Below are 23,212 nucleotides of genomic sequence, written 5' to 3' on the forward strand. Positions count from 1 at the left end.
TTCCACCTTTGCACTGTTTTTGTACTAGGCATCCACTGTTGGCCATCATGACAGCATGGCAGGCTACCTTGATTTTCGGTCTGATCCAGGACAGACCTTTCCCTGTTCTTATGTCACTCCCTAAACTGTGCTGGCAATGCCTAGAATATGAACTTTTTCACTGTATTATACCCACCACTGTCTATGCTAACAACAAAACCTAAAAAAGAGAGTTATAAAAATTGAAAAGTATAGGAAACAGGGCAGCTATTTATACTGCAGAACTGGTTGCATTTATTTTGAGCCAGGATCAGACTGGACTGTACTTTTCCTGACTTGGCACACCCATGGCAAATTACTACCAAAAATGTGCCCATAAAAAGTTAATCAGTCTGACTTACCCAAAAAAAAGAAAGAAAAAAAAAAGAAAAAGAAAAAGCCATTGGGAAATCATTGTGTTCATAGAGCGGCTCTTGACAGCCGTTCTTGCTGGCCAGCTGGACCTGCTGGTCTTACCAACAGATAGCTTATCAACTATTCTGGCAGCTGGAGCCTGTCTGAGATTTTCCTTTCCCAAGGAAACAGGCCAGCCAACTTTGTGACTGCTTTGTGCACAAAGCTGTTAAAGAAGAGTTAAGGATCCAACCCAAAATGAATATGCATGTACACTTTGGTTTTCTTCCAACTTAATCTCCTGTATGTTTTAGTGCATTCTGTCATTTTCTTGTGGTGACTGGTTTGGATGCATTAATCTGGCATTATGCGGATGAGTGCCTATTATAACAGATCTTCAATGTGTGCATCCTCAGGTTGTGGAAAAACAGTATGATGTAGAAATAGCCTCCCATCATGCATTAAATAACATATTAACAGCAGATTAGGTAGATACCTGTGATATTTTAGATATAGTTAATCCTACTTTACAGCAGGAAATGAGTAGATACCCTTCTCTAGTCCCTTTAACCTTGTTTTCTACAACTTCACTTAATATAATAGGAAAAGAAATTAGGATATTTTAATGAAACTGATAATTTTATTGTTGCCTAAAGGAGGGGTGTTAACAGCTCTTATTAAAAAAATCCACAAAATGTTAGTTTTATCTTAAAAGATGTTTTGATTGGGGAAGTATGACCAATAAAAACCTTTCTACTAACACTAGAAAAAAAGAGTGTTTTCAAAGGTTGCTTTACCTTTGTCCGCAATAACCACATCTCATACATCTCAAAATTAGGAGCCAAAAAACAAAAAATGGTTTTCAATTTCTAGGTTACCACACTTCTTCAGGAATAGCATTTGATTCCTCCATGCCCGACTTGTATGTAAAGATGAGACATCAGTCGTTTGGATGTATTGTTTACTTGTACCATAAGGTGAAGACAAAAATCTCTCACATGCAACAAAAGAGGGCCCTGTTAAAATTCAGAGCTTCCAGATGATATTGCATGCAATAACACCTCCAATAAACACTGGTGGTGTGCTCCTGTGTCAACAGTTTAAGAGTATTTATACCTCCACCTACATATACAACATGTTCTTTTACTACAATGACCAAAATGCTAATGCACAGAAAAACAACCACACCTGAGACAACTGAATAAGCGTGTTACTCAAAGCAGTGATCGCAGCTTACTGAAATTAGCTCTGCTTCATTCCTTTCATTCCAAACCTTGCAAACAAGTCACATTATATTGTTGCTCTTTTTAGCATAGCATCTGATAAGACCATTTGAATATGTCTTCCTAGATCTTTCCTGGCTGTCTCCCCAGTGCCCAGATGACTCAAGAACTGACAGATGCAGAGCACCACCTTTGTTCCAATGACTGGTTTTGTGCATCTCTGAGTCTAGAAAGAAGGAGAAAGGAAAAAAAAGATCACACTTTTAAAGTATTACACTTGATTACTAAAGAGAGAGACTAGGAATTGTAGGAAAAAACAGAGCACAGGGACATGGAAAGAAAAGAAATGAGCACAAGAGAGCAAGCCTTAGGCACCGGCAATTGCCTAGGGCAGCAGGTACTCAGGCAGCAACAGTCCAATACACAGACAGGCCATGCTGTTACTTTATCAGTGCTTAAATACAGCATTAACAACTTTGCCCATGCTTCCCTGCTGCTCAGTTTTGCCTGCTTTGCTAGCAAGCCTTGAGCCAGCTGTGATAAACTGTGTAAGAAGAGAGCAGTCAAGAGCACGTTATCCACAGGCTATTGACTGGCTGGGACAGACTGGGCTTTACCACCTTCCCCCTGAACTTGCTGCCCCCCCTGCTCCTGTTCACAGTGTGTAGCTGGTCCTGCTGAACACAAAGCATCTGTAGGGAGATGGAAAATCTAGACTAACCCTGTCTCCTCAGCTCTTGCTTACTGAAAAAAATCTTTCCCATGGAGCTGTGCAACCAGGCTCTCCCCTACCCGCAGTGCGAAGAGGAGCCCACGAACAAGTAAAACAGGCCTGGACCCTGCCGGGGAATCTCCACAGAGGTGATTCATAGTCAGGCCTGTTAAAAACCTTACCTCAGTTCTCTCTGTTCCTGCTGTCTTGTCCGCTACATCAAAACCTTTTTACAGCATCACAAAGAAGGACAGATGTCATCACACACAAGCGCAGACACACACACACACAGCTCTTTCTCTTGGAGATTGCTTTATCTACTTCATGGATCAGAGTATGATCTAACACCACAACTTGTGCTGGGCATAGCATCCAAAAATATCCCCTGGCTGAATGCATCCCAATGTAGGTCTCTAGGAGATCTCTAGCAGTAGCATCCCATTCCCATCAGATCAAGCTCTGGGTAGCAGTGACAGCATGCAAAACTGCTTAACAGTCTGTGGCTCAAGCAGAGATTTTACCTGAGGGCTACAACAACGGCCAACATCAGCTGCCACCCTGGTATAGGTGGGCTAGATAACCAACACCTCCAGCTGCAGGAAGAAACAAATTGAGGCAAGACTGATGAAATGAACATTGCTTTATCACCCAGGTCAGGATACAAGTTAGTCCTGTCCTACTACAAAACAAGCTGTATGCCTGAGGACCCACTGTTATCTGCTGCTTCAGGGCCATCCTTCATTCCTGCAGCCCTTGACTCTCTTGAGACATAAAGCAAAGCCCACGGCCATATGGCAGTTTTGATATGACATTTCTCAAGTCAGGACATTTAGTCAGCTCTAGGCTATGGCCTGGACTTCCAAAACCAGCAGTTGCACACTCACCTCATCAAAGTGAATGAAGGTTTGTGATGTTCCAGTGAGGATCATTGTCATCTTGTGTGTGTGTGTGTGTGCGCGCACACGCATGCGCGTGTTTTCTTTCCTCAGGCAATTTGCCGCTCCCTTGAACTCTGTCTAGGTCAGGTAGAGAGTCCCAATCACGGCTCTTGCTGCTTTTATTGACACATCTCTGTCAGGCAGAGAACTGCTATCACACTCATTTTACCAATGCAAAAGTAGCACTTTTCCCCTCTGTCTCTGAAAAAATCTTTACTTTAAATTATCCGACAGGGCAAAACAGCTGATCTTCTGTTCCTCTGCTTCCAAAAATGATGCTAGGATGAAAGAAATGTGTATGTTACTGTGAGGATACCAGTGCCTGCTGCAAAAGACAGATGGATTGAACTTCAGTTCTATGACAAACAAAATTGCAATAAAATACCGGTCTCAGATTTTTAAGCACGGTGTCAGCTCCTCCCTGGGTACTCTCCAAGCCTGCAAGTTTTGCCTTCCCGGGAGCAGGGGCGGGGAGCGGGCTGGGCCGTGCCGTGCCAGCGAGGGACGCGCGGTGGCGGTGTGGCCTCTCGCTGCGGGCCGGGCTCCGGCTGACGGCGGCGGACCGGTTCCCTTTCCTTCGGCGCGGGGACTCAAATGAAACCAGAAGGAAGGGGGCAGCTGTAGAAAGAGGCCGGCTATTCTTGACTAACCTGCACTTGCATGTAACACCTTCAACCATGGGATCCAAAATAAAAAGGGAAAAAAAAAAAACAAAAACCTCTGAGTGAACAGCACTTTATTTTCCATGCAGTCCTAGAGATACACATAGGAATAACGTGTGTTTTTAAGATGAAGCCCTTGTTGGCAAGCTGTTTCACATTTAAACTGAACATAAAGAAATATCTGGTCTTCTGATCTGTTCGACTCCATCAGACACTGGGCAGAAAGCAAATGTTTTTGTATGTGATTCCTCATCCCTGAGTCACCATATGCATCATAATTAAATCTCTTTTTCAAAAATCTAATGAGCAATCATCCATCACAAGTTGTGATCCTTTCAGGAATAAGCCCAGCTATGTTGCTTTGCATCTGCAAATGGCACTGGTAAAGAATTTCCCTCTCAAAAGAATCGGGGTTTTTTTTTGCAATTCAGTCGAGAAGAGGTGTTAATTCAACATAAGTCAACTTCAAGGAATCACTGATAGTGGGACAATCAGTTACATTTTCTTATTTTCTTCAGGTACGAAAAAGCCTTAATTCATTTCTATTTCAGATCTTGGCTAAGCATTGCCTGAATTGCTGTGCAGGCAAAATTCTTTTTCTCTCCCCTCCCCCCCCCCCCCCCCCCCCGACTTTCCAGTCAGCATTCCTGGTTACAAAGAGAGAAATCTATCTCAGAAATCTCATTAAAGATTTTAAAGCCCAGAGCAAACTGCCATTTCTTTTGCCACGGATATCACAAGCACAAAAAAATGTACATACTTGCAAAATAAAGTCAATAATGAGTCAACAGTTCTTCCAACAGAGGCAATGCCAATGTGCAGAGAGCTTGTACACCTATATGTGGTGACAGTGGCATCTGAGGACACCCTCCATGAGAGTATTTTCTAAAGCCTGAATCCATTTCAGGTGTATTTTGTGCATGAAACCAAATTGGCTTCAACTATAAAAACTATCCAGTGTTCATGTTTGTGCTGCAGTTCGGGAATGGAGAAGAGGGCAGGGAAAAGGAGGAGGGGAGGAAATGTTTCACATTTTTTAGACTATTTTCTAATCTCCTCAGTAGTCCTCACTCATACGTGCTGAGAATCTAGTATCTATTGTTTACTGGAAATGCTTTTGTGACTGTCTGTATGTCAGCAAAAGGGTCTAACATAGTTTCTAACATAGTTTACATTCCTTCCTAGCTGTGATGTCTCTTCCCCGCTGTTTTTCCTGCCTTATCCTGCCCATTCTTTTGGGTTTTTCCAGTTTTCAGCTACGTTTTTCCCATGCCCATCGTAGTTCTGCCACATACCTCCAACTTCCTCCTCTCCAGAAACTCCTGCTCCTCCTTCCCAGCTGGTACCCCGCAGCTTATCTCCAGCCTTTCTGCTCCCATACATAACCTTTCCCCATTTACAAAGAAGGAGTATCTCACTCCTTTTCTCTTAACCAGTGGAATCATTCTCACGTAGCATAAATGTGACCTCTCCTGTGATATGCCACATTAGATGACATTAGCCAGACCAAGTGACGAGAAAGGCCAGAGCTCCCTCCCCCTCTTAAAGAAAAAAATGGAAGAGAGACAAAGAGTAAATCAGGGGCACAAGGATTCTAGACTCCTTAGCAGGGAGCTAGGTCCTCCTCTCATACTGAGTTTTCTGAGAATAAAGAAGGTGCCCCAGTTTCTGACATGACAGTACACCCTAAGAGAAGGATTGCCCCAGTTTCTCCCCAGCCACCCTGTACCCTCACTGCTGTCTGAAGTTTTGGCAAAAAACAAGCCACATCAGCTCATTTTGAGTCCCAGCGTGTCTCTGAAATAGCAACACATGAAGTCAAAAGCCACATTAATTTTCATTTGCTTTTAAGAAATGTTAGCTTTTCTGTTAAAATACCTACCTTTAGTTTGCTGAGGATTTTTTTTTTAAATCATGCAACCCTGGTTCATCTACTTTTTCTAATGCCTGCACTTTTCTACCCCCAAGACATTGCATGTTCCCTTTTTCCTCCTCCTTTCAAGCCACGGTGAGCAGAGTGTTTGTTTAAAGAGTAACTCCAAGCTGTGTCCTTGATAGCGTGAGAACTTCGGCCCTCCTCCGGCTCACATTCGCTGAGCCGTATTTCGGGGTGGAAGAAGCCACTTTCGATCGCACAGGCCGGCACAGACCGTTGTAGGGGCAGAGCCGGGCGAGGGAGTGTTCAGCCTTTAATCGCGCCATTCCCTCACCACCTCTTTACAAGGAAACAGAGAGAAGGCGGCTTCAATTCATCTCTCTGCACATCCTCAGGACAGCCTGAAAAACCCCGGAGAGCAGGACAACCTCCCAGACCAGCAGCCCCACGGCTCCCTAACACAATCCCGCCTGACACTGTGATCTTCACAGACAGGGACCACTGTATTTAAAGCAGTTTCACATCTTGCATTTTAGGTTGAAACTTACGTACAGGTGCGCAAAATGCAGCCATGTGTAAAATATACAAGTATCTTAAATCTATAACATAACGCAAAGGATCTATAAGGGATGAAGCGTGAGGAGAGTATATATTTATATGTGTAAAACGTGTGCCCGCCTATGTTCCCGCGGCGGGTACCTGTGCCACAGGAACCCGGGCTCCCGGCGGGGGCGGGACAGGGCGGCACAGCTCTCACACACACACACTCACACTCACACTCACACACTCACACTCACACCCCCACCCCCCCGGGACTCCCACCCCGGCTGCGCAGCCCCTGCTGCCCCGGGACGCCCCGGCGGGCTGCCGGCCGGGCCGGGCCCCAAAGCCGCGCGGGGAGGACGGGGACGGGCGGCGGCCGCGCCCCGCGGGCGAGGGCTGGGTCGGGCCGGGCCGGCCAGGGCCGCTGCGGCGAACCCTTCACCCCGGCGGGAGGGGACGGGAAGGGGAAGGGGAAGGGGCAGGGGCGGCCCGGCCCGGCCCGGCCCTGCCTTGGGCGGCCGCGGCGGGCGGGGCGGGGGGCGCGGGCCGGGCCTGGCACCTGCGCGGCGGGCGGGGCAGAGCCCGGGGCGGCGCTGGGCGCGGCCCGTCCCGGCCCTCGGCGGCGGAGCCCCGGCGCTGGGGAGGCGGCGGGCAGCGGCGGCGGCGCAACAGGTTATCGGCGCGGAGCGGAGCGGCGCCCGGCTGCGCCCATGGCCGGCCGCGGCCCCGCCGCCGAGCAGGGCTACATCCGCACCGTGCTGGGCCAGCAGATCCTGGGGGAGCTGGACAGCTCCAGCCTGGCGCTGCCCACCGAGGCCAGGCTCAAGCTCTCGGGCGGCCGGGCCGGGGAGGAGAAGGCGCTGCGGATCCACCGGCAGGTCCAGCAGACGCTGGCCAGGAAGAGCCGGGGCTCGCTGCACAACGGTGAGTGCCCGCCGCGGGCCCAGCCGCGGCCCCGCTCCGCCCCGCTCGGTGCTGTCCGGCGGCTCTCGCGGCGGTTTCGGCGGCGGCGGGAGCAGGGGACGGGGCTCCGGGGCGGCGGCCCCGGGGTGAGACCCGAGTGGCCCCGGGCAGCCGCAGCCGTCGCCGCGGCTTCCCCGGCCCTGAGAGGTGCGGGCTGCTCGGGGCCGGCGCGGTACCGGTCATCGGCCTTTACCGGGTTTGGCCGAAAATCGCGGCGCTGTCGCGTCTTCTCCTTCTTTTTTCCCACCCGAGTGAGTGAGAAGTTTCTCCCTCCCCACCGCCGTCACTTGGGTGAGTGGCGGGGGCTGCTCCCCTTCAGCGGTGCCCGGGGGAAGCACCGAGCCGAAATGCTCCTAATCCGGCAGCCGCTTACTGTGCTTGTTTTAATACCTTAGGTTTAGCCGCTGGCCCTATTTGCGAAATGAAACAGGAAGAAATGTAGGAAATGTCTTCCTTTGTTTCACCTGGAAATAATAATAAAAAAAAAAAACTACAAAGAGGTTTGGAAAAGTAACTCTAGGAAAGGCGTGAAGGGGAAACATGGAACAAAATGCTACCAGGCCTGTATTCACCTCTTTCTTTGATGTGCGTGATACAAACCGCAGTCAATCAATCCTTGCTTCCAAGATCTTATATCTTCTGGCGAAGGCCAGATCCATCAGTAAGGTCCGCTCAGTTGTGCCTTTTGCCCCAGCCAGGGTCCAGCTGCAGCATCAGGCGCCCACAGGGTGACTTTGTCAGCTGCTGGGGGTTACAGGCAAGCTGCTCGAGGGGTTTAGTCTTAACCATTAATGGTGAAGAGATGTGTTGTTTTCAAAGTAAATAAAAACAAGGGTGGGGGGGAAAGACACAATCCTTACCACGAAAACTTCAATGCTGTTTTTAAATAGCAAAGTATGACTGACTTATAGGCTATATACCCTGTTGCTCGGTTGTCATTAAAGAAGCTGTCACCTTTCGTTTGCAAAAAGGTGTGAGCTAAAGGTCTTTAAATTTATAACTATGCTTCACTCGTCTATCTTGTCAGGCAGAGGAATGTTTCCTTGTACTTCATCTGGCTTCCATCTAAAAAATGCCTCATGGTGAAAAATGCATACAGTGCAGACACAGACATACTCTGCTGAGAAAAATAGGGTACACACATCACATAAACAGGTACACACAGCTGTGCAACGTGCAGCTACACATGCAAGTCCTTAGCTTGGCTGCTGTCATTCAAATAAGGTTTCTAAACACTTTTAGAGTAACTTAATTTCTTTTTCTCTCAACAGAGAGCCTGGGAAAAGCTTTTTAAGCAATAGTTAATAAATGATATGGTGTCATGAACCTAAGATATGTCTCTAAACCATGCATAAAACACTATGAAGACAAAGTTCCCATCCTCCTAACTCAACTTCTCTGGAATACATTAACAGACCTGACCGATTTGGGGATAGTTGTCTTGGTTTGCTTTGTTTTTCTAAAGGTCAAATATTTGAGCCCTTTGCATTTCTGAGACACCAAAACTTTTAAGCTTCAGGATCAGGAGTGGCAGATGACATGTCTGTTACATGTATTGTTCATGCATAAAATGAACTTTTCTTCTTTCAAATGTATTCTTGTGCCCAACTTACCGTACATTTTTTAGTACCACTGCAAAACTCAGAAAAAATAAATGGAACTGGAATGTATTCCATGTATTTACACACACACACATGTATATCATATATATGTATATGTGTATCTATCTGTCTGTATCTTAAATATATATAATGTGACTCAAATGCCTATCATGCATTTAACATGTTGACTTTCCTGAAAAATATACCTATATATGCATGTGTATGCCAATGTGCTTTCTATATAGACTTGCTCAAAATTTGACTATGCTCTGAGAAACACTTGAATTCTTATACGTGGGGTACTTTTGAAAAGTACGCACTCTTTTACATGCAAAAAGTTCACTTTCTCTGAATTATAACAGTTTTCTAGGTACATTCATCAGGGACCCTATATTGTTTGCAGTTGCAGGGAAGACAATACAAAGATTTAGAAGGAGCAGGAGCAGGACAGGCCCCCATCCTATCTGTTAGAGTATTTCAGACTCTGTTCAGCAAGGTACTTAGCACATACCTAACCAGAGTATTCACATACATGCCTAAAATTAGCCAAGGACATAACCACTGGGTATGAAAAATCAATGACAGTAAAGGTCTTACCCAGTATCATCTGTGCACACCCATCTTCCACTGGAACTGGAAGCTTTGAAACTGCAAGAAGTACTCTGTCAGGCAGCATAATTTCTCCTTAAAGTTTCAAATGAAAGGTGTTTGCTTAGCCTTCAGCATTACCTTTAAATGGAAAAACATCTTTTTGCCTCCTATCCCCATATTGTTTGCTGTTTTATGCTCTCTCCCCCCCCCCCCCCCCCCCTTATTTTTGAGGGTATATTTCTTCTTCTTTTTTATAATAGAAATTCAGGTCATCCTCAGATTTGAGGATTCCAACAGCTGCCAGATCATTGAAGTCACGTACTGCCCCAACTCCTTTCGAGACTTTATCAAACGTTGTTAATAGTTTTTCAAGCAGTAGTTTAACAACAGTTGCAACTTTTCCAGTTCATCAGTTGCTGAACCTTTATAAATTAAAGTTTGTGCTGCCCTGAAAAATTTTGAACAACTAAAGCAGACGTATCAGATTTCTGAATGCTATTTAAAGGTGGAAATGTATAGTTCAGCCTTATCAAAGAAAGATGGCATTCAGAATCATATACCTTAATGACTGATGTTTTTCAGCTCGCATATGGTGCGACAGTGTTGATTATTTTATGTACACTTTAGGAGTCTGTTAAGCTTTATTCTGTTTATGAGTCCACTTGCCTTTGATCTTGTTCTGTTTGGATTTTGATTGGCTTTTTAAATTCATTTGTGGTATTTCTGTTTCTTCAGTATAATCCCTGGACTAAAGTCTACTTTCCTGTACATCTTTATCAGTTCCATTGTAAAAAATGAGGGCAGAACGGAGTAATATATTATACAAAACCAAATGGCCTGATGAACTGCTGTCTGCCTAGAGATTCTTTCTCTAACACAGTGTTTTATAAACATAGTGTGCTTATAAAAAACAGAATTAAAACTTACGTGATTTCCAAATCAACAGCATCAGTTACAAGATGGTTACAATCAGAGATTTATTTATTCTTTATGTTTCTTCATTTCTAAAATTCTTAGTAGCATTTTTTGTTAAACCTGCTTTTAGAGCATTGGGGGAGTTTTCTATCCTCAGTCTTCTATTTTGCAGAATTCTGACCATGTTAACTGCTTCGTAGTGATTTTCTGTTTATATCTTTGTGGGAAAAGGAAGTAGAAAAAAATTCTTTGTTGGTGACTTCCATTTTTTGTTGGTTTCATTAAATTCCTCACCTCTGCTTCCTGAGCCAGAAGAAATCTTTTTCTTAAATTTGAGCACTTGTGTAAATGTACTGACCAGCACAAAGTGAAAAATGTTAGAAAAACTCCTTTGGGACCAGGCATGTACTGGCAGAGTGATGAAGGAGCATGATCAGAAAGAAGGCTCTTTGATCTCTAGGTGAAGTGATTTAGTGACGTTTTTGATATGCCATTCTTAAATGTCATCATCTCAGTCCATCATGAGTGGTGGAGTATAAAAAAGGATTAAAAGATGACAGTCCTGGAACACTTAGGAGTCTCTGTTGAGGATATAATCACCCACCTGCCCTGACTAAGAGCAGACAATGGATACTCAGCAGGCGGGCACACGGGATGCATGAAAATATCGCAGTCCTTAATAGAGTTCTGTGTACAGGGTACAGCTACACTGATGTCTGCAGGGGTGGGTTTACAGCCAACATTTGGCTTTCATGGTAACCACTCAAATACAAAAGTGCTGAAGACGACTCACAACTGAGAGTTAACACTGCACATGATTTAAGGGGAATTTGATACACCTAACTCCTTAATGGAGGATAATTGTCTTTTTCATATATCGTATATCTTAGAAATGCCTCTTGTCATTGTTGTCTTTGAAAGCCAAGCAAACAGGAGATTGATTGCCTGCAGCCGTAGGCAGTGATTGCTGGGGAGGAACTTCCAAGGCCTTTGGAGATGCTGGACCTGTCACGTCCAGGGGAACAAAGAGGCCTCGAGAAGAGCCTCTGTGAAGACAGACGGGATTTTTGCTCAGTCATCTGTACAGTCTCCCTCCTGATAGAGTAATTATATTTTCAGGTCTCAAAATTTTGTCACAACTGTTGTGATATCAGGTGATCTTTGTACAGCATTTATTTTAGGCATGGAGAAGAGCAAAGGGGTTTAGTTTCCCTCCTCCACTGACCACATCCAAAGCATTCCTGAACTGCTTTAACTCATACTGACAGGGGAGAGAGGAGACTCTGATAAACGGTTCCACTCAATTGCCCACACATGGCTGTCTGCTGCTGTCTGAGATGCCTGAGTTTTCCAAGATACCCTCATGGGTTGACAGACATGATGCAGGGCCTGTAGAAAACCCATCCTTTTCTTGACTGGCTGCTGGAAATCAAGCGTGGTATCCTATGGCCTCTCAAATAGCATTTGTCCCCTATGGTTGAGTAACTGAATTGTGTGCATAATTTCTGAAGAGAGAGTTTCTGTGAGACTTAAAACACTGAGTCTCACAGCTAGAAAATATTAATCCTAAGAGTAAATGAACACATAACATACAATTTTTTCAAAAAATCATCCATGCCTTTTTTTTTTCTTCATTTTTTTTTAAACCGGTGCACTGAGTGTATAAGGACTGCCTAATGATTTCTGAATATAGGTAATACTGAGCAAATCTGAGAGGTGGGAAAGACATGTAGGTTTTTGTAGTATGGTGAAAATAAGCTGAAGGAAGCCTTGCTGGCAGAGGCAAGTTTTGATCAGATCACCTATTCCGCATCTCATAACTGTTGGAAAGACACAGCATTTCAGTTACCACTTTTTCCTTTAACACATTAGCTTTTGGCACAAGTAAACAGCACATAGTAAAAAGACATATATTTTATGTCCACCTGATAAATCTATAGGTAAAATGCTGACAAAATAATTTACCGATGTGGTAAGAGCAAGCAAGAGATACTGTAAATGCAAAGTGAAATTCCATAAGCTAACATACACTGTTTATCTCTGAAAGAGAAAAATGTTTGCTGATGGATAGTTTCACAGGGAGACTGAAGGTTAAAAAAAAGGACTACTTGAAGATATCTGAGTGTTACGATTTCTGATTGACTGTATTTTGCTTTTGCAAAGAGGGAACTGTTAGATATGTAGTTTATCCTCAACTAGTTCATGGACAGCCTTGTTATTTTTAATTTATCCTCATTTTTTTTAATTTGTTTAGTAAAGACCGGGAGTTTAGAGTTACCTAAAACATGTACAAATTACTTGCTCAAAGGATCTTTATGCCCTAAGTAGATAAATAACTGAGAGTAATTTCTCATGGAGTCTTATTGGGCACCTGAAATAGTACATTGATATGGGAATTATATCACACAAATGAGAGATTTATATGAATTTGTAGGGTTTGGATGTCGGCATACATTGGCAGGATTTTTTTGCAGTATAAAACAACAGTTTCCTCTTGCTGCTTTCTCATGTACTTGAGTAACCCTTGGGCTATGGTAACCTTGTAATGTCACAAAGGAATTATTACAATCCAAATCATGAGTTTGACCAAGCTGCATCATTCCACTCTCATGACGCAAAGTTACCGTGAATGTGTCTTAACAAATCACCTAATACATGTTTAAATCTGTCTCGCATGGCCAAAATGAAAGAATTGGAAAGTATGATTAAATAAGCAAAGTAACTGCAAAGTATGATTGAATTAGGCCTCAAATTATTGCAGTCTGCCATTATATTTTATTGTATTGTATTGTATTATACTATATTATATTATACACAAATTTGGACTTATCCAGGTAGCTACTTGCTAGTGAGAATCATTCATAAATTATTCTTGTTACATGAGTCTTGTTTATTTTCATCCTTGTCGAGGTCTTTACTAGCTACAGACACTAGGGATCAAAGATACAAGTGTACTGAAGTTCCTAGGGATACCCATGTGCACCTAATAAAGCCCAGAGTCTGACTGCATGAACTGAAAGCCTCAGCTATTTAGTACACATACACTGGGTGCTTCAAAAATCCCAGCAGGCTCTTGCCTGCATGTTTTTGGCACCTGAAATCCCATGAGCATATGACTCCTACTATTTTTACAAGTGGAGACTTCATCAGTTTGACCAAGTAAATGATTGGTTCTTTAGATTTCTTTTCTGTGGTATCTCAGGTAATACCTGCTATTTTGAAAATTCATGGCCAATTAACCTCTTTATTGACCACAGTTATCTGTTCAGCCTAAACTTCTGCAGCACACACTGTCTCTGTTTATGACCGATTTGAGGTATATCTTGCTTTCAACATCTGTTTCACCTCTTTAAACCTGTCTGTGTTATAACCTGTGTTATTTATATTCCTATATGCAGATTCTCATAGTAACATGGGAATCTCATGAACAATTATTTCAGCAGTATCTGTTGCTTTAAAAAAATTATTAATAGAAACATTTTTTCTTTGAAAATGCATTGTATCAGTGAAAGAGAAACAGCCTGAAGTTTTGGTTGGTTTGTTGGTTTGTTTTTAATTAAAAGAAGAATGCAGTTTCAATGAAAGAAATAATCACAATGCACTGTTCTATTTTCAAATCTGGGTCGTGGAAAAAAAAGAATCAGAGGAGATGCACTGTGGATCTTCTACATTATTTGTAGGATTAGTGAACCTTTCAGGTGCAGATTTGAAGTGTCATTAAACAACCCTGCTTTACAGCATCATATGCCATGTGCCTCCATAAGCCATGGAATTTGTTTCTGGACTCTTCGTGCTCTTTGGGTGAAGCACTAAGATTAGTGAAGCATTACTTGCTCCAATATATTATCATTAAACTAACACCTAAGGGAGAAGAAGCATCAGCAGTTGAGTTAGACAACTATGAGATAAACAGTCTATACTCAGCATATGCTATTTATTTACAGTGGTACATTGTGAAAATTGCATCTCTAGGGTGCACAGTAAAAGAGGTGTGCACACCAACCCATGTTTCTCATCTACAGTCTACAACTGCAATATTTTAATTTCTTGTGTACTGTATGTGTTATAGTCAGCCTCTAATGTAAATCATGCATATATATTCAAAGTGGTTACAGTGGAAAATAAGTGTTCTTAGTAGCTGTTCAGTGATACCATTTCTCAATACTTAATAATCTGTCATTATCTGTGATGTTTAAAATATCAGCTTGCTATGTTAAAACATTTTTCAGTAAACAGCTACATGAAAAACAAGACTTCTAAAAGTTAAAAATATGTCTTAAGTAAAACAAATAGGAAAAAATGGCTTGTGTCCTCAGAAAGCTTTGCTTAGCCATGTTTTGAATGTGATACACTGAATGCAAACCTCTTTCCATCGTTTGCCTGTCTGATTTTCAGCTTATATATATTAATGGCAGTGCAGACTGGGACATTTCCCTAGTACTGTAAATCATCCTTTATAACAATATCCTGTTTTGTTAAAATCTTACTAATATTAATCTTTGGTTACAGGCAGTTTGCACCGTGCATCCAGTGTTCCAGAGCGTGTCTATAACATCGGGATTACTGAAAATGATTTTGCACCAAGAACTCCCTATGGTTTCTCATATTACCAGTCAAACCAGGTGAGGAAAAGAAGACAACGAATAGAAATAAATATAATATCACATGCATAGTTTATCCATTTTGTTACCACAAATAATAGCATGTAGATGGTGTTTCAAGGTTTGCTTGCTTGGTTGTTTGCTTTTTAAAGCCTGATTTCTAGAAAAGGAGGTTTTTGCAACTGAGATTTGTTAACGTTTTTCCTCCTTCTGGTGACTTCTGAGCCCAATGGCTAAATTCAACTCAGTCATACAGACAGGCTTTCTGCAGTCCTATTGGTTTTGTGAGAATTGGCATTAGGGTGGAAAACGAAAAACTGTATTAACACTCCACTAAGGCAGAGGCTGTGACAAGTCAGATCTTGCTGCCCACCAGGCAGCAGGTCGGTCAGCGCATCGATAGCTCAAAGTGGCCGGAGGCCGTGCTGCCACTCACCCAGCCGAACAGTTGGGGGTTGCCAGACAAAATCCAGCGATCCCACAGGGTAACGAATGGCATAGGTAGGAGCTGGGAATGTGGTGAAAAAGGTTAGGGAATTAAGCATCCAAAACCACAGGAAAACAGATTGCTTTAGTTTTATGATGACAGGTAGAGTGTTCCTCATCATTTAAAATAATCCTAAAAATAATGTTGTAACCTGTTTTAGCATTACGAGAATTTTACCAGTGCAGTCCTTGCAATACAATGGTGTTTCTAAACTGTCTAATAATAAATTCACTTGTTATTTTGACCAACTTTTCTTGGGTTCATGGCCTGAATGCTAAGATAAATAATTGGTTTTCTGCAGGGTTTGTGACACAGCTCATAACTGGTAAGAACCTATTTGAGGGAGCAACCATATGACTTGGAAGTCAACACATAGCTCAATAACAACACTGCTGCAGGATCAACATTAGTAAACTGAAACCAATTCAGCTTGGGAACAGAAATATTTATTTAATAAATAGCAGGGTACGTAGGGGCCAATTGTTTCTTAATTTTAGATTACTCAAGAATGGCTTATTCTCATTAAAGGAAATAGCCCAGCTTCTGGCCAGTTAATGAAGCAGCTCTGGCTCTGTACGGGTAGCGTTAGAACCATTTACTTAAATACATTTCCTTCTGTGTCCTCCTATCCTCTGTTCTCACCTATCATGCAGTCTATAACATTTGATGTGAATCTCTTCTTTCTAGAAGAGAGCAACAAGAGGAAAACTGGAAGTTACATAGGAACCACAAGAAAATACTACAGTTTTCCAGGCAGGGGAGAAAAAAAAAAAAGGAATAAAAAAAAAATGGAAAGACTATTTGTCCTGTGGAAAAGCCAGAAAAAGCCACAGGGTCTAGTATTTCACAAAAGCATTAATTGCCTTGTCCCCAAACAAAAGATAAAGATACCCTTGCATAGCTTCTGTAGAATAAACAGATATATCCAATGATCTTTGCCTCAATTTACTAGATTCAGCAACCTTTACTCCTTTTGTGAGTCAATTATCATCCTCAGTAACTCCTCAACAGTTAAATTAAGGGATTTCAGCCTGTCCACTGTCTGCTAAGCGCTGTCCCTTCAATTAATAGCTTCTGTAAGCTTCTCAGTTTACCTTAAAATTGCCTTTGATATTACAAAACTTTAATACAACATGGAAATAGAATATATGGGGCTTTGCTTTATGGCTGGATCACACTATGCTTACTGATTTTAAAAAAATTGGGCCATGACTCCTTTATTTGAAGGCCTGGTAGTCTCCCAAGTTGATTTAGTTCTGGAAGGTCTTGAATAGAGTATGATGTCCAATTTAGAGCATAAGAAAAAGGTGGAAAAATTGGAGAGGCCCCAAATGGCACCTAACCAGTAAGAATCTTGAGGATACATCCTACAAAGAAAGGTTGAAGGAAGCGGGTTTGTTGAGTTTAGAAAAGAGAAATTTATAAAACAAGATGATGATCCATTACTGTCCATGCCCATTAGGGACAGGAAAAGAAAAATCATCCTAAGTTGCAACTGTAGAATTAGTGAAACTCTTGAGATGGTGAAATGGTCATTTTGGTTTCCTTGGAATGTTATGTAATCTTCTTCATTTTTAAGAGGTTAGACAAACAGGGAAGGGACTGTCTCGTTTTACTAGATCCTACCACAAAGTGAACAGGAGGGCTCTAATAACCTTATATTAATAAGGTTAATAGCAATATGCAGACACTTTAGTATAATATTTTAATATCTGACTGGTTAATTTTTCTCTGTCTATTGGACAGCCTTGAATTTAATTTTAGTAGCAGAAGTGGGTGTTAATCCCCAAGGAGTTTCAAACTGAAACTGAAATCTCCATTAATAAGCAGACTGTTCACTACCAGGCATAATTGACTTAGGCACCTATTTTAAGTTAATGACAGACAGAAGGCTAGATGCTTACTTTGTCTCCTAATGTTTAGACCGTACTTCTTCCTGCCTTCGTTAGGCAGATACAAAGAAGTGTGACAGAATCCCATTTAATACACAATTTTGGTGATGTTCACATTTTGTTTTCTGATTCTGATAGCAGACCTTAGAATTTTTATCTTTACTTTTTTTGTTTGGTTTCTTTGCTATTAATCCTAAATGTTGTGACCTTACTCTGACTCCTGTTCTTTTATGCACCCTTGAACAGGTGGCTTTGCCATCCTCTTATACAAATGGCTGGGGGACAAGGATTACTTACAAGACAATGGAAGAGAGAGCTCAAAGACAGCCTCTGAAGAGACTAGAGGTTTCACCCCAACGAGGTCCTGAAAGATTGGCATACGTGTCCAGTGATTTTCACTATGATGGAGGGATTTCAACTGGATTCTCCATGAGACATGGAGATAGCAGGAGATCCGTCGGGACTGTCCCACCAAGATATGCTCGGTCTGAGATTGTTAGTTACACTCTTCGTGATTCAGTGAACAGGGGACGCTCTTTTAAGAGACACTCACACATGGGGGCTATTAATGATGTCATCCTTGATGGTGTCTACTCCAGCCCCACTGTACCTCTGTACCATCAAGCAGGGAACAGTCGCAGTATGACCAACCTTTTGGAGAAAGAGAACTACCTGACCTCAGGCAGTGCGATGGGACAAGTGAGATCACCAATTGCTTCCCATTTGGGGTCTCAAAACAGGCAATCTTTAAGGTCCAGCCAGTACCAAACTACTTTCAGAAGCACACAGAACAGGAGGGAAGCTTCCCAACCAGCTTCAATAACCAGTGTCACTGCAGAAATAGATGGGAAGAGGATGCCATTGACAGCTGCTATGGCAGCAGCAGGGAGAAATGGTTTGCTGCAGAGCGAACAAGTCACCATCAATGGATCTCTGCTAGGGTAAGCACAATGCAGGACCTGCTTTAGTTCTGGGGTGTCACAGCTGAAAGGAACCTGTTTGTTTAAAAAGAGAAAGTAAACTGACAGCTTATGGTTCAGCAGCCAACACAGTGTATGAAATGTTAGTGCGGAGTATGTAGAAAATAGGTTTTGCTTTTAAAAGTCCACTTCCAGTACCACAGAGGAAAGGGAGAAAATATGTATGTGTATGTACATACTGCAGGGTCCGCACCTGCTCAGGTTTGGGACCCCCTTTTGCCAAGAGTTAATCAATTTTATAAGGAGACATGAAGTAGTCGCTGAGTAATTTACAACCTAAGTCACAATACACAGTAATGCATTGGCAAATTTTGTGCTCATCAGAGGCTGGATGATTTCAGCACCGGTTTTCACGAGAATCCGTCAGAAATCTACTAGTGAAGCAGCTTTTGGCAGAGTGACAATTTCCAGTTAAAAAATCCTTCATGGTTTCAAGGAAACTTTTTAGTTTTGATAAACTTCAGTTAAAACACAGGCAGAAATTTCTCTTCGCTCTGTAGCACCATCCATCCCTAGAACAAATATAAACTGCTCTGAATCTCAGGAAGCCAGAGCTTCTCATACCATGAGATCCTACATGCTCTGAGGACACTGCATTAATTTGAAACCCTGTTAGCTCCATGGGAGAAATTCCCAAAGCTGCCCCCAGAGTTCAGGAAAATTGTTTAAAATCTTAGAAACATTCTTTTTTGTTTTTTTCAAAATTACTTTTTCCCCCCCTGAAATTCCTTTCCAGATAAGATTTCAGAATGTCTAAAATCGGTTCCATTTTCAAAAGAGAAAATTTATCAGTTCTGAAATGCCCTGCAGGAGTGAATATTTTTTTTCGTTTCAGAATAATTCTGAATGTTTCCAGAGCTCTTAAGGTTCAATGGATGGAACAAACCACTTGGTAAACACGAGATGGTTACTTCCACTGTTTACTGTGGTTTCTGTTGTTGTTTCATAATCCAAATAGAATCTCAAGGCTTCTTATATAAGTTAATCATCGTGTAATTTACAACAGTGTTATTAAGAAGTATCTCTTTTTCCATAACTGTGTACCTGTTAAGTTCATTTTTTCCGAAGGCCACCTTTCTTCTTTTTCTAAATTTGCTACTGTGTGAGATGAGACATCATCTGATATCACTGCTACGTACAGATCAGGTATTTTCTGTCATCAACTACATGTTGTGTGTTATGACTAGATTTACAAACATATACGGTCTTGTGCCCTCATCTGATCTGGATCGAAATTTTCACCTCTGGAAGTTGAGAGATCTGGTATTAATGATGTGACTCGTAAGTATTCGGTCTTTACAGCAAGTAAGATCAGAAAAAAACAGCTGAGAGCTCACAACAGCTAAAGAATTGAGAGTAGTACTGTTGAAAATAGGTACCTCGGAAGACTTTGTTTCTCAGTAAGACAATTTGCAAACAGGTATATATCCCATTGACTTAATAATTTACTTAACTTTAAGCACGTTCTTGAGTGCATTTCTGAGCCACAACCAGCAATTTTGATATTTAATTTTATGTAGGAGCAATTTTGGTTCTTCTTTTGCAGATGCAGACACTGGAGTCTGGTTGTCTGCCTGCACAAACATCAACCAAAGTGTTTTTCATACCTGAAAATGTAAACAACTATCTTCAGTCATTGTTCAAGTGGCTTGCTTGAGACCATGCTGAACTCAGGTGGAAGATTTGTGACCTAATGGAAATCTTTTTGACAGCATAATTCCTTAAGTGTCAGTTTTTAAAGTTCAGCTTTTGCTGGAAATTACAGAGGAAAACAATTGGAAGTGCTGTGAAAGCCTCTAAAGTTCCTTTTGCAGATGTTCACAGACTTCATTTATCTCAGTACTTCTATTTAATTTACTTGTATATATCTTGTTTAGATTTTCAAGTATCTTAGGTTCCACTTCAGTTTCATAGCTGGGTTTTTAGGGAGTGAGGGGGTCTTTATTGTACCTAAAGTTTAAAAAAGTCTCCATAAAATATAATAGCTTATATTAGTGAAGAGCCCGGTTAAAAGCAGCGTGTAAGATACAATTCCGCAAGAGATTTGCACCACTAGATTCTTAAATGATGAGGAAGAAACTATAGCCATTTTAGCTGACTGAAGTCAGTATTTGTTACACATGCTTACGTAATAACGTGTGTATGGTATCCACATACCTTATTACTATTTTCAGACATCTAAAATACACATTTAATAACTCCCCTTGTAATTCTCGCCAATGGAAGGACTTGATGCAGAAGTCCTATTTTGGTTGTAGTACATTCTAGTTCATCCACATCTAGCTAATGCACACTTTAATATAGATTTAAGTATTTAAAACATAATAGACAACATTTTGCTTTGGGATATACACTGCTGTCAAATCAGAGATATTTCACTTAGGTCCATCATTCCACCAGTAATACAATGATTTCCTCTGACAAGACTTCTCGGTTTAAGAAGTTAGTAGAGACTTTCACATTTCTTGTCATTTCCCATTCTCTTTGATTTTAAGGTTGCATTATCTGATATATTGCTCCCTTACATGTTGCTCCCTTAATAATGGAAGGGGGAAAAAAAGATAAGCTTGTTTTCTGAGTAATTTGATTTTTCCAGAAATTTGTACTTTTTAATGCAAATCACAATTTAGATCTTTCTCAGGTTAATTTAGAGGATGTAAAATAGTTGTGTAAGGTTAAAGAGAAGCGTGGACTAGGTTGAGTATAGTATTTGAATGTATGTAAAAGCATTTTCAAACTTTCTCTAGAAGAATTCGCTCATGCTGTGAAATCAAAGTAGAAAAATCAGGGTATAGAGATGCTATCTCTGTATCTTCTGGTAAAATGAAGAAGTTAAAAGCATCCTCATATCAAGGGTTTAGGAAAGAGAGTCAACCTGAAGCTATCTGAGAAACAGCTGCTTACAGAATCTGACCTCTAAATGTGCTGAGAGCTGTCACAAAATGATGAGACAACACAATGTATATATCTCAAAAATGTGATATTCTGGCAATTAAGATGAAGTCAGAACTTGTCAAATCATTATTCCGTTTAACAACCATTGCCTGAATGTCCATTTGTTTGTTGTCATTATGCATGCTAATCAGCCACATGGCTATTAAGTTTGCCTGTAAATGTTTTGAGGGTAGGATGGAATCATTGCATCAAATTCTATTTTGACAAAAGTTAGAGTGCTGCAACTTTATGAATACTATTGAGGGTCAAAGATTATATTGCATCCTTTATTACTGTCAGATAAAACATTAGTGAATGTTCTTTTTATCCAATGAGGAGCAATCCTAGTATGGCAGTGCATGACAGGAGAAAAAGATTTTGGCTACTGCACATGAAGGAGTATCAGCCATGAAGGGATAACTGGTAAATGGTGGGCTGCGGTCAGTCTCAATGCGGATCTACACACCCAGCACTTAGAAATTTGGTCTCTGGATGTACATGCGTTTATCTCAGCCTGGCAGTGACTGCTGATGGACCTTTACTACTCTGGCACACCCTTGGCATCCTGAGGCTGAGTTCCCACATAGCTTCTCTGGTGTCCCATGAGGGATCAGCTCATGCAGAGATCTTGACCTTGGAAAGTGCATGGATAGAGTCCTTCTCTGCCGTTAGTCACTGCAGTGACTCACAACTTAATACATCGGAGATGTCTGCCACTTTGTAGAAGGCGACTGAATTTGGTCAAAGGGCTCCAAAGTTACTGGAGTGACTAAAAGGCAGGTAGGCATGCTCACATGTGCACATATATAACATGGTCACAAAACTCTTGTTGATTTAAGAAACCTGACTAAAACCCAAGCTTGAAAAGCCTGATTTTCTGTTCCACTTAGAAGAGAGAAAGAAGAAGAAATATGATCTGGCTTTTTTCCATTACTCATTGTTCAAGATCTTTAAGTAGGTTTCTGATCAGTACACCCCATTTGCAACTTAGAGAAACTTAGTAGCTACTTTGTTTTAAATCTGGGCTGAAGTAAACTCTGAAAATCTGGAAGCTGTAAGCATTGCCAGACCAGAGCCCAGGGCACTAGAGATCTTAACCATAATTCTGGCTAATTTCACTTTAATTTAACCTCTCCATTGACATCCTCAATGCACTGTCCCCTTCGTTTCATCTTTGTCTTGCACGAGCATGCCTCAGCACCTATAGATGCAGCATATTTGCTCAAAACACTAACTCAGAGGAGGGGAGAAGACAAGAAATAACATGATTTATACCAAAGGGAAATAGAGAGGCAGGTGGAAACCTCAGGGTACGGGAATATAATTTCATTTTCAACAGGTGCATCAAAATTGTTCTTCATTTTTTTGCTATCCTTGCAACCATACTAATTATCTTTTGCCTTAGCAAAAGCAAGCGGCAGATGTTGATTTACAGTGTAGCTGGCAGGAAAAATTCCAACAAAATCCATTTTTGTCTCAGAGCTCATGAGCTCATTGTAAATATTTTGGGGAAAAGAGTCAGATTTCAATGCATTTGTAGCAAGATTCCCTGTGAGAAATCTGCCTGATTTCTGCCTGGCTTGTCTACCTTGCTCTTCTGCAGCCTGTTCTGGGCAAGCCTGGACTTCCAGGTTCTTTCGCTCCTGCCAGTCCATTATTGAGACAGTCTCAGAGCTGTCAAAATTTTTAATTTTAGATGCACTTACTGAGGTGATTATCAAGTAAACCATTCTGATTCTGGTAGCTCTGAAGCAAGGAGTTACTGCCAATGACTGCTTGTTTCACTGTGGTTCACAGACCGCTCTCTCATCCCTTTCTGGCCAGCCTGGGATCTGGTTCTACAAAATTATTTGGTTTAAAAGAAAACAAATAGAATTCTTATGGTTTTGTCCACTTTTGTTGTTGTTGTTATTTTTCCCTTT

General features: G+C 41.7%; 1 protein-coding gene and 1 long non-coding RNA gene across 2 annotated transcripts in view; one reads left to right on the forward strand and one right to left on the reverse strand.

Moving 5' to 3' along the window:
- Positions 1-2,828: 2,828 nt before the first annotated feature.
- On the reverse strand, positions 2,829-5,321 carry LOC148054682 (uncharacterized). Its single transcript, XR_015706997.1, has 4 exons — positions 5,203-5,321; positions 3,631-3,914; positions 3,192-3,523; positions 2,829-2,900 (listed from the first exon to the last, which is right to left on the reverse strand). It is a non-coding gene; the product is annotated as an uncharacterized LOC148054682 (long non-coding RNA).
- A 1,609-nt stretch (positions 5,322-6,930) lies between these two features.
- Positions 6,931-23,212, forward strand: part of PKP2 (plakophilin 2) — a 43,609-nt gene continuing 27,327 nt past the window's right edge. The window contains exons 1-3 of the mRNA XM_087767145.1: positions 6,931-7,250; positions 14,906-15,018; positions 17,623-18,317. Coding sequence (XP_087623271.1) covers positions 7,037-7,250; positions 14,906-15,018; positions 17,623-18,317 — 1,022 coding nt within the window. The 5' untranslated portion in view covers positions 6,931-7,036. The remainder of the gene's footprint in view (positions 7,251-14,905; positions 15,019-17,622; positions 18,318-23,212) is intronic.

This window comes from Nipponia nippon, unplaced genomic scaffold, assembly GCF_047370975.1.
Source record: "Nipponia nippon isolate SJK-2023a ecotype South Korea unplaced genomic scaffold, ASM4737097v1 scaffold_3, whole genome shotgun sequence".
Classification (NCBI taxonomy): Eukaryota; Metazoa; Chordata; class Aves; order Pelecaniformes; family Threskiornithidae; genus Nipponia; species Nipponia nippon.